At 35.8% G+C, this 16,928-nt stretch overlaps 2 protein-coding genes across 5 annotated transcripts in view; one reads left to right on the top strand and one right to left on the bottom strand.

Moving 5' to 3' along the window:
• The first annotated feature begins 2,522 nt into the window (after positions 1-2,522).
• On the top strand, positions 2,523-5,911 carry LOC122844038 (mucin-5AC-like). The gene is made up of 5 exons (XM_044139242.1): positions 2,523-2,668; positions 4,043-4,699; positions 4,807-4,851; positions 4,931-5,009; positions 5,102-5,911. The coding sequence occupies exons 1-5, from the start codon at positions 2,596-2,598 to the stop codon at positions 5,274-5,276; spliced, it is 1,029 nt and encodes a 342-aa protein (XP_043995177.1). The 5' UTR covers positions 2,523-2,595; the 3' UTR covers positions 5,277-5,911.
• An 813-nt stretch (positions 5,912-6,724) lies between these two features.
• The window catches only part of LOC122843992 (excitatory amino acid transporter 2-like), a 24,294-nt gene continuing 14,090 nt past the window's right edge, over positions 6,725-16,928 (bottom strand). For all 4 annotated transcript variants that reach the window (XM_044139216.1, XM_044139201.1, XM_044139192.1 and 1 more), the window contains 10 exons: positions 15,271-15,410; positions 13,292-13,444; positions 12,297-12,547; positions 12,084-12,192; positions 11,494-11,620; positions 11,167-11,400; positions 10,242-10,436; positions 9,778-9,912; positions 9,164-9,374; positions 6,725-8,230 (listed from right to left, as the gene is read on the bottom strand). In XM_044139216.1, the coding sequence (XP_043995151.1) occupies positions 8,159-8,230; positions 9,164-9,374; positions 9,778-9,912; positions 10,242-10,436; positions 11,167-11,400; positions 11,494-11,620; positions 12,084-12,192; positions 12,297-12,547; positions 13,292-13,444; positions 15,271-15,400 (1,617 nt within the window). In that variant the 5' untranslated portion in view covers positions 15,401-15,410 and the 3' untranslated portion in view covers positions 6,725-8,158. The remainder of the gene's footprint in view (positions 8,231-9,163; positions 9,375-9,777; positions 9,913-10,241; positions 10,437-11,166; positions 11,401-11,493; positions 11,621-12,083; positions 12,193-12,296; positions 12,548-13,291; positions 13,445-15,270; positions 15,411-16,928) is intronic.

Raw genomic sequence — 16,928 nt, 5'->3', positions numbered from 1 at the left:
AATGAGTTCTTGGGTCCTTCTAGTCTGATAAATACGACAGTGACTCTGTTTCTCTTCTGTTCATGAAGGTCGTCAGATCGTAATGTGTTTACATATTTTATTCTTATTGTATCACAAGTTCAGTTTAAACAATCTTTTGATTCTAATGGTCTTGCAGAAAGCAGGCCTGCGTATGGGTATTTAACAGAAGGTAATTCTTTCCATGTTTGTTTTTTTTCTTTCTTTAATCAATCAATCAATCAAACTTTATTTGTATAGCACATTTCAGCATCAAGGCATTTCAAAGTGCTTTACATCAAATCAAACACAAAAATACAATGCAACATAGAATCAACAATAAAAACACAACATAGTCAGATTCCGTCAATAAATTTGCAATTGATTACATTTTGAATACAAATCTAAACAAGTGGGTTTTTAGTTGAGATTTAAAGGAAGTCAGTGTTTCAGCTGTTTTACAGTTTTCTGGAAGTTTGTTCCAGATTTTTGGTGCATAGATGCTAAATGCTGCTTCTCCTCGTTTGGTTCTGGTTCTGGGGATGCAGAGCAGACCAGAACCAGAAGACCTGAGAGTTCTGGAAGGTTGATACAACAGCAGCAAATCTTTAATGTATTGTGGTGCTAAACCATTCAGTGATTTATAAACTAACAACAGTATTTTAAAGTCTATTCTTTGAGCGACAGGGAGCCAGTGGAGAGACTTTAAAACTGGTGTTATGTGCTCTATCTTCCTGGTTTTAGTGAGAACACGAGCAGCAGCATTCTGGATCAGCTGCAGCTGTTTGATTGATTTGTAACTATTGCCCATATGTTCTTTATAACATATCATTGTTGTGAAATATTTAAATGTGGAACAAAGCTAAAACAAAAGAATTCCATAAGCGCCTCCATTACTCTATTTCCTCATGCTTTACATCATAGGACTTATTTTTTCCTGTGTGACGTAATTTGAAATCTATCTTGTATTACATACTGACTAGACAACCATGAAGTGAGCCTGACTGAGAATCACAGCAGAGTCTAGCCACAGAAAACTTACCATTACACCCATGTAAAGGCGAGTATTGTGCCTGAACCTATTCATTATGTTGTGCATCACAGATATCATGCTGTAAAATTCCATTCTTTCCGGTGGCAGAAACCAGAGCCTGTGCTGGGTGTGGAATGCAAGCTTGGACAAGCACTCACCCACTCATGCTGAGTAATTCATGACGCATGTCGCAACTTCATGTATGAGCCAGATAGCCTGAAGCTGCAGATCTCTGTGACGCTTCAGTTTTGTCAAGTGCAAGCGTATCACAACACCCATTATGTAGTATACAGTACACACAATCTGCAGGGGGATGATAAAGAGCTGAGTTTGTGGCAAAACATTTCAAGCTAAGTAAAAAATCACAGCTTTAAAGGGTTAGAAGCAAGGACAAGGGAAAATGGGGGATTTAATTCCTGTGTTTCCTGTGACATGAGGAGAGAAGATGGAATGATAAGAAAGTGGAATGAGATGGGTGTGTCGTTTGATGTGTCTCCAAAACTGAACAAAATTTATGATGTGCTGAAGTCTTAAACAGTTTCCAGTATGTTTTCCAGTCAATATAGAGAGGGCATGCTCTTTTGTTAAACCAGTTTCACACAGTTTCAAGCGTAGTTCCAATGTATTTCCCACACCCTAATTAAAATGCTACATGAAGTAGAGTACTTATCATCACTCATTAGATCACAAAATCTGCAAATATATTTTCTTATGTCAACCCTAACTTGCAGCTGAATCTTTTAACCAGTTTCTACAGGGACAACAAAGGCAACATGCATCATAATTTTAGCATTAACAGCTTTAATTGTAAGATTAAATTCTTGTTTGCCAAATTATGTAATGGGTTTTTTCATTATATAAGTAAAAAAATTTGGAAGAAGAGATAAGCTTGTTCACAAAAGCTGATTTGCTGGAGAAGAGTGGACAGGCAGAAATCTTGAAGTATGCTGGTGCTTGTATCGTCGCAGCAAACTCCCTTTATAAGAGTCAATGTACTTTTCAACTCTGACATTATGTGATCACCACAGTGCCTTTTGTATGTTCTGTATGTGTTAGTTCATGTTCCTTTTTGTCCTTTGTGTAATTTCAGGGGTTTTTTTCTCTGTAACACTATTGTTTAAAGACAATCCGGGCGTTGAGCCTGTTTTGAGTCCAAAACGTTGGTGAAATATATCACTTTTCATTGGTATTCACAGCTGTTTTAAACTTGGGACTATATACAACATACATCAGAAAAAGTAGCATAATAAATATATTAAGATAAAAATATTCTTTGCATATTCTTTAACGTTATATTAACAAAAGGAAACTGGAATTTTCTATCATGTACAGTTTGTCATGCTCTGCCTAAGGAGGAAGGAAAAAGCGTGAGAAAGTGAATGGAGGAGGAGCTTTCATGAACAGGTGTGTCTACCTTCCTGAATGCTTGTCTGTTATCATTATCTCTGACGTGATACCTTCTGCTAGTATATAAAGGCAGAGGAGTGATTCATCTGCTTCAGATTCACACTTACAAAGTTCAAACTTGCTAACTGTTGACTTCAGCTCTGGGCATCACTGCTATTATGAAGATGAGACATCTTTTTCCAGCGGTTTTTCTTGGACTTCTTACCGTGATGCACTCCTCACCGATTGACTGTAAGATGTATATTTCTTTCTGTAATATTTAATTTTTAGATCAATAATATATTATTAGAATATATTTGATGATATAATTGCAACAATTTATTGAGAAGTTAAAAAAAATAGCTTGAAGAGATTGTCATTTAATTCTGAACATGCTTTAGTATGACAAACCAAATCAAATTATTTTATTCTATAGCATGTAGTCTTTTAACTTTACACTGTGACTCAGCATGTAGCCAGAATTCTCTGTGAATTTTAGCTCTAACTCCTGCACGAGTCATATTTCTTAGCTGCTGCTCAAATCTCAATGCCACCCCAGAGAACACACAGAGGGCTTTGTAAAAAAAATGTCAGCTGCTCCAGGAGGTGCATTTATGTGTTGATCTTGATTACCGTGAAACCAAATACCACCAAATAGTTGTTACACCAGTTTTAGCAACAACTAATCTCAGAGGGGGGATGCAGCTTATCTGAACATGACTGAGAAAAAAGAAAAAGAACTTTATTTAAAGTTAAGGCCCTTAACTTTCATTTATTTTTTTAATGTAACAGACAAGGTTATTGTTGTCAGTGATGGAGAGAGAGTTTCCTACCTTTTCTGCATTAGCATAGGTATTATTATCTAATATCTAAAAGTATTAATGCAATTTCTTTTAAATTTTGCCATCAATTTGTTGATAAAAAAGAAATTAATGTGAAATAATCCTTCAACCTTTTAGCTATGTAAAAATGAGCAATGAAGAGAACAAACAAAGTAAATAAAAAGGTCATAAATGTGAATTCTGACTCCTCACCATCAGTGATCATGAGTCAGGCTATGGTGAGACAATTGTCTATTGCCAAAAAAAAATCTCTGAAATGTTGCAAGAATAAGACATTATCAAGCACAAATTGAAATGTCACTTTTGCAACTAAAGCAAAGAAATCCATATAAATGAGAAGCAAACTTCTATCATCTACAAATGTAAATAGCATGTAATGGCTCACAAATTTATATTTGTAAGGGTGAAACAAATATAAGCATGCTTACCAGTGAGCTTGCTTCATTACTTGTCCTATTACATCCTCTTTAGCATTGATCTTTTCCTAGTAAAAGGGAAATAACTTCATTAGTCATCATTGTTCTGATGAAGTAGGTGTGTCAAATTTTCAAAATGATGCTTTGTCAAAGCGCTAGTCTCTTTTGTTACCCAAACATTAGTCACACAGGTTAATTATTATAATTCCCACCACACCTCTTGTCAAAGAGGAGGGTAAAACAAGATAACTCATGGTTCAAGGTTCTGTTGTAATACATAAAAGAGCTTAGTAATGTTCCTTTCCATTCATGTCAGGACCAGTTTGTAAATATACTAGTTTATCCATAGATTTTTCTCTTTGTTCTAGCTATGACCCAGACTCCTGCCAGGCCAGAGGAGGACGTTCTAGAAGAGGCCATGACTGATGGGTTCCTTGTTGAACACTTTTCTGGCCCCTCATTCACAACTGAGCCACCCAAAATAAACACAACAGTTCAGACATCCCAGCAGCCATCTTTGGAAATCTTATCTGAGGGCAGCGGTTTCTACCCTACTTCTACAACTGAATCACACGAAACGACCACCACCAACTTGCAGACATTCTTTGTTGACCCAACCGAGGGCAGTGGTTTCCTCGGGACATCTACTTCACCAACAACCGAAACACCTGAAATCACTAGAACTATTTCTCCATCTCCACAAGTGACCTTTGAAACCCCAGTTGAGGGAAGTAGCTTCACTGAATTCCCTACAACAGAATCATCTACAACGATTCAACAGACGAGCACAGATTTCCTAGCAGATGGTAATGGGGACAGTTCATTTTTCAGTTTAGATCCCATGACAACATCTCCGAGTGCTTCAACTGAATCAACCCATACCTCCACAGAGGAGTTTGTGGAATTGCCATCCATAGAAGATCCTCTAATGTCACTAGGCAGAAGCTTTAGCAGAGGATTGGGAGCAAATCAAGAGGAGGTCTTTACCGATGGAGTTTCAACAAAACAAGTTCATCACCCCCTTGGTAAATGTTCTGTAAATAATTATGATTATACATAAATTAAATATTTGATAGAACAATATTGTATTGTCCTAGAGAATGCTTAATTCTGAGTTCTTCTGTTTCTAAAGAATCAACAGAAAATGGAGGCATGCACAAAGGACACAACACACCTGGTAAGTTTAGGCATAGTTTTTAATACATATTTGTGGCTCATTAATTCCATTAAAATAACCAATTTTCCCATTTGTTCAGATTGGATGATCATCCTTGGATTTCTAGTTGGTCTGGCTGCACTTGTAGCTCTTTGCGCTGCCATTGCTACCAGAGACAAGTAAGACCTAATTGTTAGAATACCAATCACAATTTTTACTTCGACACTCTTTAAGTGCTGAACTAATGTTTTGTTGACTTCCTAATGTGTAGATGGAATGGTCCACAGCAGACATCTGAGACATCTGAGAAAAAAACTAATGCTTCGAACCAGAAGAGGGAGCTGGAGATGCAGACTTTCCTGCACAAAGAAGAGCCCAAAGAGAATGGAATGGAAACTGAGTACACGGTCATTCCACTGGACGATTTTGCTGACCATCATTCATAAGACTGAGTTTGAGAGACCGACCCTATGCAGACTCAGCTGTTAATCATAAAACTGTTTCTAAAAGAATATAATATTTGAACAAAGGAACAAAACTTGACAGAATATTTTTTTTTATCTGGCAGTCAAAATTGTGCTCCATTTTTCTTTTTTCGTATTTTTTAAAGATGCCTTTCAAAAGCTTTAACGAGACCTGCACTTGAAATGTAAAAAAAAATGGCTGAGATATTTATTGCCATGATCAACTTTTTTTATTACTTGTAAGATAGACAACCGTTCATGTGTGGTGCACAAATATATTTCATTCAACAAGGAAAGATTTTAGAATGTATATTATCTTTTCCTCATTTTTTTAACTTTCTTACAATTGTATTTTTTAAAATGTGTATTTGTCTTAATATTATTTGAGTCTTGAAAGTTGTATTATTGAATAAGTTAACGTGAGTTCTAAATTATATGAAACTGCTTTGCTGCTTTCTTTTTTTCCTTTTTGCAAGCTGGGAGCATTGTACAGGACTCAACCTGCTTACTCCACTGCTCTTCCTTCTCCCACACAGCACTTCAAAGATTGTGAAATGCACTTGCAGAATATTCATTGCATCCCACGTCAAACAGGAAATAAACACAACAGAAACACACCTGTAAATATTTATCTGTGTTTTTATTTAATATTTACACACATGTATTAAAAGATTTACGTACACTATTTTCTGGACAAATCCTTCAGTACAAGTCCATTCAGTTCTGTTTGCATGTAGTCAGCCAATGTTATGAGCAGAAAAAAATTATATAGTCTTCAATATATGCATTGAATAAAATATTTATCAGAAATTTTACATAATAAAAGTAAACAAAAACAAAATGAGTCCAACTCACTAATAATGTTTCAAATCAGAAAACCAATGAAAATTGAAAATTGGTGCATTTCATATATAGCTGATTTTAAAAATATAAATAAAACTATGCACAGTTAGTCTTTCAAGGTGACAAAGCCATACAAATCAGAGGGCTGGATGGTTTTATTCATGTAGGCATAATGTAGCTGCCAACATCAAGTTGAACACACACTCAAAGCCACCTCAGCAGAATCAGAACCTGAAAATTCAGTCTTCATGGGATCAGTCATAAAATTTGCTCTTTTAAAAAATAAAAAGTGAAATAGTTTTAGTACGTCTTTATCATACTCTTTCACAGCCCATCAAAACGTCTATTAGGCCAATAAATAAGTACAGAAATAGCATTGCTCTATTATTACTTAACACTGTTAATAAGAACAGTCTTTTTTAGAAATATTTAGGATAGCAAAAACACTTGTGACAAAAAATGTCAAGTCTATACACTTGATTTGTATATCTCTAAAAGTGAATATATACACAAAGTGCAAGCAGGCACTTTAAACAAGGATGTATAAGCTGCTGCTTATAAAAAGTAATCCATTTGTTTGCTAGGATCAATTAGAGTTTCTTAGCCTGTGATACTCAAAAACATGTGAAAACAACATTCAGTGACCTTGTTGTTACAGTGCTGGATTTATGAAAGTGCTGGCAGCAGAATTTAGTGTGCATTTGCTAAACAGATGTGACCATAGTTAATTAAGTCTAGATCCAATTACAAGCTTGTTATTTATACGTAAATCTGATGAGAAAAATCTACAAAATCTAATACAATCTTGTGAGAAGGCCCAGCCATCCTCAAATGCTGTATTTTCTCTGCAAATGTATCAGGTGAACTTAAGTCCAATAAAAAGCTTAACGTCAGTCCAGAAATATTTTAGTCAAAGTGATCACATTCTGAATGTGACATCTTCAAGGCAAGGTTGTTATATAGCACAGAAAAAAGAACAGTTTGTAATAAAACACACAAAACTATGTCCTACTTAGATTTTCAGAGAAAAACGTTTTTTGTGTGTTTTCTCTTATTGAACCACTAGCTTTCTTTTCCTTTTAATCTTTGCTCTTTTCAGACTCAAAATACACGGAAATAATCAAACATCCTTCCCAGGACACAGGCAAGCAGACACTCATTGGTTCATAAGTAAGAACAGACACATAAAGTAGAAATAGATAAATAAATAAACACAGTAACCGATTTCCTCTCAGCAACACATTCTGTTCTGTTTGTTGCCTCTTTTAGAAGCCACTCCCTGTCTTAAGTCTTAAGCTTCACTTCTTAAGCTTGACCACGTGTCTGAAGGTATAATCCCATAAATCAAACAGTCAGAGGTAATGCAATGCTTAACAGTCCTGTTTAAGTTAATGCCAGCAGAAGCAGGGCTTCATTTTGGTTTATGTTCTTTTTAGCCTTTGGATAAATCAAACAGCAATGAAAGTTACACATTTCTGAATGTCAAATATTTAATGAAGCTCACATTCCACCAGCAAATTTCTTACTTCATTCTGATTCTTTGTTACAATCTTGACTGCCAAGGCAATTTCTACAACATTTTCATGTCTTTGTCCCTTAGGCCATGGAGCAAGTGCTTAAACGCAATAATAAAGAAATCAGTCGTCTTGACAAGAAAGGAAGAATGCAGCAACCCTGAGTAAGATCCTGAGTGTCGTCAGCCAACTATTTGACTCATCCGAAGAATTGCTTGAAGCAGACAAGTTCACTCCAGTCTATGTGCATGCATAGACTTCCAGACGTAAGATCAAATTTAAGATGCAAAAGCACAGCATCCTCCACTGCTTACCCAGGAGAGAAAGGGAGCCCTTTGTTGACTTGCAGAAGAGTTTTCATTCTTTGTCATCTCATTGCACTGTCTGTGTCCTTGCACAAAAAATATATGCTTTTTTTAATGATTTATTTGCTTGTTTATTTTTATTAAATTAGTGTCCTCAGAAAGTTACAGCTGGTCGAATTCAGGGTAAAGTGCTGAATCTGCATTACTTGAAATTCCACGGATCCTCCTCAACAATAGAGAACTCTGGAGTGTTGCCATTTTTGCCGTTTTTGACCTGCAAGCAATTATCAAGAACAGCTAACTATTTGGGCCAAGGCACCATCATTAACAAATACTTAGTGGTTGTCGGAAGAGAAGCCATTCCTTCATTACATTCAAAGCATTAACCGTTGACAGACTTTAGTTTACAAATCCCCCCCAAAAAAGTCAAATATGCCATACCACAAACAAATGGAATGATACAGACGTTCTGTTTACATGTTCCTCTAACTGAGAACACCAAAACAGTTCTCCAAAGTTGGTCATGTATCTTATGGATTCTCTCCCCAACCGAATTACAATACTGATAGTAAAACACAGGCAGTGAAATGTCCACAAAATCTGCTGTTTGTACACAAACAGAACTACAAAAATAAGTCTGAGAGGCATTTATGAATGTAATGCATCGCTTGCGATGACATATGGTGAATCAGCAGTCTTTATGCATACCACTGGCTGCAAAAGAATTTAAAAAGTTGTCTGTTGATTGATGAGTGTAATTTGGTTAGGGTTGCCATAAATACATGTCCAATTAGACAAAGCAAATAAAAATTACACCACAAAAAATAAATAAATAAAAGTAAAATGTAAGCATTCACAAGAAAACACAGTGTTGTTAAAGTTTAAAATATATATATTTTTTGTATTTATGTGACTTCTTGATTAATAAAACAAAAAAGTAGACTTTGCTTTTGCTGAACCTGGTATCACAAAAACTGCTTTTTCGTTCCATTTATGGGTGAACAAATAAATATGGATATATTTATTTTAGAGTTTCACCACTTATAATATATATTTTCATGAATGAAAATATCACAAGTGCTATGACCAAAGACACATACAGGGATCAATTAAAAAAAGAAAAAAAGAAAGCACACCAATAGGACAAACACAAAGCTGAGGGGCTTCTCTACATACAAGTCTCTATGTCCGTTAATGTGAAATGTACCTTGCAGTCGTCTATCAGGATGGAGTTGTGGTGAGCATACATATTCTGGTTGGTGTTGTTTTCAAAAAAAGACTGTGTCTTTGCCATTTCAAAGTCATCCATCCGGCTCTGCTGGGCATCATACATGTCTAGTTCGTCTTTGGAAAGGTGGTAAACAATTCCGGCACCGTAGGAATCCCCGACAACATTAACGGAGGTGCGGAAACGATCGCTGCATGTTGATAAATGATAGAAAGAAAAAATATATGAGCAAATTATCACAACAAACTATAAACATTATTGGTATTCTATTAGACAGATATGGTTCAAATTCTCCAAACTTGTATTACTCGGTTCTAAATATTGAACATTTATTTTTTGATCTTCAATTGGTTTTCTCTTTGTGTCTCTTTTTTGAAGTTTTGATGTCATAAGCATTATTTATCATCATTAAATTGCTATAAAAAAAATCGATCACAATGATTGTGATGTTCAACATAGTGATGTGATTTTCTAAAATTACCTAACTGTTTACATTGCTTATAAAGTCCTAAGTTTTAGAATCAAACTAATGCTAATATGGTCTTCAGCCATTAAGTTTTCAATAATGAAAGCAGTGTTTGTGTACAACTCACAGCAGCCAATCAACAGCGACCAGGAGGCTTATGTCCTGAGTGGGGAGACCCACTGCTGTGAGAATCAGAAGCATGGTCACAAGTCCTGCACTGGGAATACTGGCAGCTCCAACACTGGCCAAGGTGGCTGTCATGCTAAACAGGAGACAAATTAATCTCTTAGCAGGTGAGGCCAAAGGCTGAATGTTTTCATTTTTCCTTGCAGGTTTTGAATGTAAAAGCAGTAGAAATACCATAAATAACAGATTCACAACAAAAGTCTGGACATTCTAGGAATAATTAAATAAGCAAACCAATCCTTGAAGAATTAAAGGTTGCTTGGTTTAAATTATTTAAGATCATTTTAAGCTTAGTGAAGAATAAATGAATATATGACAATTTGAATAATTTGACAATTTTAAAAACTCAAGGAAGATAGAGTAATACAATACAATTGTAACATTTATCTCTAGCCACATTCTCACCTCACAGTGACTATCTGGCCCCAGTCCAGCTCAATCCCATTCATTTGAGCGATAAAGATGGCCGCCACTGCCTCATAGAGCGCCGTACCGTCCATGTTAATGGTGGCCCCCACAGGGAGGACAAAGCGTGTGACCCTTTTGTCAATGCCCAGGTTTTCCTCTAAGCATCGGAATGTGACAGGCAAGGTGCCAGCGCTGGTGAATCAAAAGACAAAAACATTCTCCATGACGACAGTGATAGTTAGGTTTTATACTCCACTTTCATTTATAGCTAAATCTTAAAACAATAACAACTCTTCTAGACTGTCGGTAATTATTATTATTTTTATCAGGTCTAGACATAAACAAAAAACAGTGAGCCGTTACAAAAAAATATGTGAAATTATCAAGATGGCCACATAAAATTGTATAATTCAACTGACTGTTTTGTTTTACAGTGACTTGATCTATATTTCAGCTGTAAATAATTATTGATTCCTGATAGGTTGTTGTTAGATGTTCATGTACTGTATTTCTTAAAGAATAATTGAATTCTGCTAAAATCAGTTTCTGAAAGTAAGAGTTCGAAGAAAAAGCTTGAAATCAAGAAATGTGGTTTGTTGTATCTCTGAACAGGTCATATTCTCTATAATTCCTGTTCATTCTGATAAAATCTCAGTCAAGAGGGAATAAAATGGTTTACATTCCTAAACAATTAGAAGCAAAGTTGAATTTATGTAGATAAAAGTTTATGATACTATTATGTAAAATAAGGCATGCTAAAAAGCCTAATTGGATGCAATTTTACAGAAGCTGTAGGTCCCTATTGTTTTCTTCTCAAATATATAGATTGCTTTCATAGATAACTGTATGATTGTTGTGCAATATTATAGCAAAGACAGAAAGTTCGAACTATAGAACATAAAAAATCAAAAGTCTATTTTACCTAGATGCCGTTCCGAGTGCTGTGACCCAGGCTTGAAATATTCCCATAAAGAAGGTGAAGGGATTCTGTTTTACTATCACAAAATATATTAGCGGAAGGAAAATGCCTCCATGGATGATTAGGCCCACTATCACAGTCACCATGTACAGCCCAAGCTGCCTTGCAACCATCTCCAAGTCAGCAATGGAGATTATTTTTCCACAGATAAGGCAGGCGATACCAATAGGAGAATACCTGAAAAGAGATATAATGTAACATTGTTAAGCAGTTTCCCTTCTTTCCAGAATGAATGCACAAAACACAATAATAGAGAAAACCTCCACTCACCACATAATTGCGCCCACAAGCTTCATAACAATTTCATTCAGAACGTTGAAAAACTCCAACATCAGCTTGGCTTTCTCTCCCATTTTCCCCATTATAACTCCAAAAGCCACAAAGAATCCAATCAGCCCTGTATGCAGAATAATAGTGATGTTAATTTTGCTTGAATGAAAGATTGTTTTTAACACATTTTATCTCTTGCATTATTCATCATAATGAGTTTAACCGTCAGTCTGAAAAGGGTTTGGATTTCAATCTAGATAGATCTTGTTCTTTATGTTTGATTCATACCTCCTAATTAGACTCATACATCTTTAAATTGAGGATGAACAGGTCACATAGAAAGGTAAAGAGATGATCTAAACAACTTGTGATGAAAAGACTAAAGGTTTTTTTCTGGTATGTACTTACAAACCTTATTTAGCTATAAGCTTACACACAGAAATAAAATACATTACAAATATCTGAATTAAAAAGCTGCTTTTTTCTTTTCTTATATAACTAAAAATTTAAGTGAAAAATGCTTTATTTTTCTTTAAGAGCACTGTCAGCCTATTTCAGACATAATGTGGGATTTTTGAATTTGCACCTACCTAGGACATTCATCCCACTCTTGAACTGAAGTGACCTCTTAACTGTGAACTGTGGAGGTGCTCTCGTCCTGTTGGTTGGCACTGGTACTTTGGTGGTTACTGTCTGGATCTGGACAAGAAAGACATTTTAAAAACAGGCAAAAAAAGAAATAAGTGGGAGCAACTGACACATCACGTTATATGGTGAGAGAAAATTTTTTGTGTGACTCCTACCTGCTGGAAACAGGCCTGGACCAGATTCTCTGGGAAAAGATTTCGGATGAGATCTAAGAAAGCATCAACGCTGGATACTTCATCGTTCTTTTTTCCCTGTCCTAGATTAGCTTTCAGTTTGGGATTTCCTGGATGGATGACCAACACTAAGATTACTCCAAGGACAGCTGCAATTACTGTTGTTGACATGTAGTACACCATCGCTCTGGTGCCTAAACGACCACTGGATTTGGCATCCAAACCCGCAAGACCTGTTGGAAAGAAAAAAAAAGTTTCAGAAAAAAGATTCCAGGAATCTTTTTTTCTTCATTTTTTTAACGTTTAAGAGATATTTGTTGAAAAGTTGATACTTGGAAAATGTTTTTCAGCTTTCCTGTTTTTCCAAAGTTACAACTTTTATATCCAATCAAATCCAGGTTTATTTATAAAGCACCATGCAGGACAATAGAAACAACACAGAAAACAAAAATCAGCATCTGATACTAAATCTCTGCTGCTAGGAAAATAATTTGATTTAAATGCTCATATGTTACTATATCATAACATAAAATAAATTAAATTAAAGTTACTATAACATAAAATTACAATGTAATCTTTGTCTGCCATAATTCATAATAGAAGAGACAGCATCAAGAACAATACCCTGAGCTATGTTTAATGTTGCAAATTAAATCATTTTACAGTTCAGGTTTTGTGTTGTGAATGTTTCAAAGAGAAAAGCAGCTTCAAACTGAGAGGAAACAATACCAGCTGTGAAACATACAGATTGCTCATAAGTTCCCTAAGACAGAATTTTTTTTTTATCTTTGTAAGAACTTTTTAGTTTGCCAAACAAACACAAATTTTAAAAATTTAAAATGACACAGACTTTGTGTTTTTCCCTGTTGCAACTCAGCTCCCAGGTAACAGCAAGTACAGTGTGACCTCATTTCAGGACACTTGTTTGCAAATTCAGCAGAACATTTCATGCTGCACAGACACCGAATCTCACCCACCTGTGACCAAACTGGAAACAACAAGAGGCAAAATAAGCATTTTTAGCATCCTCATTAAGATCTCTCCAGGGAAGGCAATGATCATTATAACATCAGGAGGGAGGGGTGATATGTGCCGTAGAAGCATTCCAGCAATGGAACCAAGAAACACACCTGTAAAAGAGAGAAAAAAACTTATTAAGGATAAAGCCTGGTGACTTTATGGACTGGAATAAAACATCTGAACTCTTATGTAAACACATGTTCAGAGGAAATATGTCAACAATCTTTCTGCAAACAGAATCTCATATTATTCACATATTTATTTTAACAATCAGCATAATAGTTGCAGTTTCAAGATATTTCCCTTCCATAGACATTGTGATTGCAGTGCTTTTGTAATAAACAAAGAGCAACAATTTAGAAGATTTTGTGAGTCAATCAGTGACTAATCTAATTTATCTTTTCCTACCTACCCTGCACTGAAATCTACATAAATAAGAATTATTGCAGGAAAACTTATGAAAAGGGTGGCCATTAATCAGTGTATTTCAATGTAATCAGCTCCAGAAAATTCTGAAACGTTCTTGAGATTCCAAAATGCAAAAGATTGAACTCTCTTATATTTGCGCTCTAGTGTGTTCACACTACGTGGGTGGATTTTTCTCTGATGTTTCGAGTTCCTCTCAGAGCCCAAAGACAGGCAGCAGCTGCTGCAATTGTTGAAGCCAGGTGCAGCAGTCGCTCTCCACTGATTGCACATGTAGGTATGATAGGAAACACATGGCTATCACCTGATACTGCCAGTGGCTTTTGATGGTAGATGATGAGCACAATGTTAAATAGCTGCAATTCGATTTTGGCTCTGGAGGAGAGATTCACTCATAATTGATTTAAATTTTTCCCACCATGAAAGTTGATGGAGCTTTTCTCTGTTTTTCAGACACTTCTTCAAAACAACACACAAAAATATGTTCAAGGAGGATGAACTGAATCAAAACCTTTGCTAACAAGTTCAAATCAGATTAAGAAGGTACGTTCCCTAATAGTCAAGCAGATCCCTTGGCAAGGTGGTGTGGGAGGTGTTTTGCTTTTAAATGGCGAGAAAAATGTTTGTTGGCTGGGCACGATCAGAGTTGACCTCTCAGAGGATTGTGTTTTATTTATTATTCACGATAACATAAATATGAAATAATAAAAGTTACTACCAGGAGTCTCTCAGGCACAGCCTGCAGTCATCCTATCCCATTGATTCATTCACTTTATTCATTATTTCAGATATTTTTTCGATGCTCTAAAAAAAACTGTTAGGTTTTTTTGAAGAATAGAACATCAGAGAAAAAACCACCCACACACTGAGAACACATCAGAGCTTAGACGTAATAGAGACTCCCACTTTAGATGGTTGAAGTGGGAGTCAACTTTTCTCTTCTGTGGGCTTAAATGGGGGCATCTGGCACAAACCACGTCCAACCTGTGCACCAATTTTCTTGCTGATGGACAAATGGTGCACACCCAGTGAGTCGGACATATGTTTGACAGTTATTTCATGATCTGAATGTCCCAGTTTAAGAAACACTAAGCCGAAATCCCATGTTGGCACCAAATTCATACACTGCTGCAGACTTCCAGACAGGATAGTTCAGTTCTCTTTGAATATTTGTAGAATATTTTGAATATTTGTAAACATGAACACCAATGATATGTTTCTGCACTTTTGTTTGCTTCCGTGTCATTTACAGGAATGAAATACATAAAAGATGACATAGACTGATCCTCTGCAGACCCTGAAGCCTGCAGGGAACACTCAATCTTCACTGCAGCTTTTTAATCCATCCACTTGCTCCAGTCCCGTTTTTTTGGTGACCCACTTTATGTCAAACCAGCCTATTGTTTGAAATATGCTTCTACCCCCTGTGAGTCCCTGAACAGGATATATGAGAACTGAAGATAAATGGATTGTGTGTAGACTTATGGAAGTAGGGGGACAATGGTCTTACCCAGGATTGTGAGAGTGAGAACCATGTTCTTCATTATCTTCTCACAGATATTGCTGCATGGATTTTCTGCAGTTGCCACGATTGGGTCCATGTGGCTCTCGCTCATCCTGACCTCCACTTGCTTCTGCATTTTGATGGCACTGAAAAATACATAGATAGAAGAGTTTGTGTTTAGGAGTGATAGTTTTAATTATTCTGTGGGTTTTGGTTCAGTTTCAGGAAGCATCTTCTTGGTTTAATCTTGTATCCAATGAGATCTGGTTCCTTTTTTCTCATCCATATGCGAGTTTAGACTCCCAGTTGTCCTATAAATTTCAAGTTGTCTTTAGAGTGCCTGATCTAGTCTCTAAATGCCTTGTTACCAACTGTTCTGTCTCTTGTTAATCAATTCAAGCCACTATAGCCTCTCTCCAGTATTTGTGTGCTATGTTTTTCTTTATTCTTGTCAGATGGTTGTTGTTGACTTCATATTTGCCTTGTCTTAGTTTTTGCTGCTTTGTTCTGCTTAGTAACTGTTCAGTCGTTTTGTTTGCCATTGGCACTACTTTTTTATTTCTCTCAGTAGACTCATAAAAAGCTTTTTGGTCCTCTTCTAAATAATCATGCAACACAAACAGCACTTGTGTAATGTTATTCCCTTGTTATTATTTCTTTTCAGGTCGTAGAAGATAATGGCAGAGGTTGTGTGGTTGGATTTTAGACTTTATCTAAAGCCAATGCTACTCAGACAAATTGTTAGATTAAATTTTCCCTTATTGTATAATTGAAGAAGTGATGAAAATGTTAAACACAACTGAATTAGTTTATATGTGCCATTCGTTTCCTTAATGTGGGCAAACTCTTTAAAAGTTTCCGGAATGCTATCAAATATAGCAACTGTTATTCTCAAAAATAAAATAAAATTATTATAATTCCCTCTGTTTCTGTCATTTGCAATTATTGCTATTAATTTTCCCCTATTGGAGGAAGGCCTACTCCTATATCTCTGTGTTGAACTGTCTCTTTCCTCTTAGATGAAGCCACAAATAGAAGCAATTGCTGCTGTTTACTCTACATATTCTTTTTTACTTTCCCATAGAAAGTTTGTGTGGACTTTTTTCTTATGATTCTAGTCATCACAGCCAGTCTGAGCTGAACACCCAACATACTGAGCCTGGTTTCTTCTTGTTAGTTCTTTCCTCACTCACCACATGCTTAGTCAGGAGGTCAAATCTTTGCAAGGTCAACAATGCAATTGTCTAGGTTTCCTTGGATATATTTTTACCATTAAGTATTCATTGGTTCCCTGAATTTGACTGTAGTATTTATAAGATTGAATGAAGGTGTGTGCAATCACTGCATATGGATTTTGTTTGAATGTGCTGAATTTTTGTGAATTAAATGGGGACTGACTCTGACTCTTAATGACAGGGAATGAAGGTCACCATTTTGCCATGTGAAGTGCCTGGAAATTACATTTCTTTTTAATTGGCACTGAATAAATAAACTTAATACAACTGAATTTAATTAGAAAAGAAGTTACTAATAATTCATCTTTCAGAATAATATGTTTGATGTTTCAATTTGAATAAACAGAATGCTTAGTTTCGGAGATATCCTTGCCCATGGCTATGCTATCTTTGCCTTTGTTTAATCAGCTTTGCATGATGATTAATGCA

The sequence above is a fragment of the Gambusia affinis genome, linkage group LG02 (genome assembly GCF_019740435.1).
Source record: "Gambusia affinis linkage group LG02, SWU_Gaff_1.0, whole genome shotgun sequence".
NCBI lineage: Eukaryota > Metazoa > Chordata > Actinopteri > Cyprinodontiformes > Poeciliidae > Gambusia > Gambusia affinis.
The sequence above is the reverse complement of the archived record's forward strand: the minus strand, read 5'-3'. Positions and strand labels throughout refer to the sequence as shown.

Bases quoted from the DNA above. Each gene is read 5' to 3' on its own strand.
- LOC122844038 (XM_044139242.1), top strand. From the start codon at position 2,596: ATGAAGATGAGACATCTTTTTCCAGCGGTTTTTCTTGGACTTCTTACC. The intron at 4,700-4,806 runs GTAAATGTTCTG...CTGTTTCTAAAG, and splicing joins ACAAGTTCATCACCCCCTTG to AATCAACAGAAAATGGAGGC. The intron at 4,852-4,930 runs GTAAGTTTAGGC...CCATTTGTTCAG, and splicing joins CAAAGGACACAACACACCTG to ATTGGATGATCATCCTTGGA.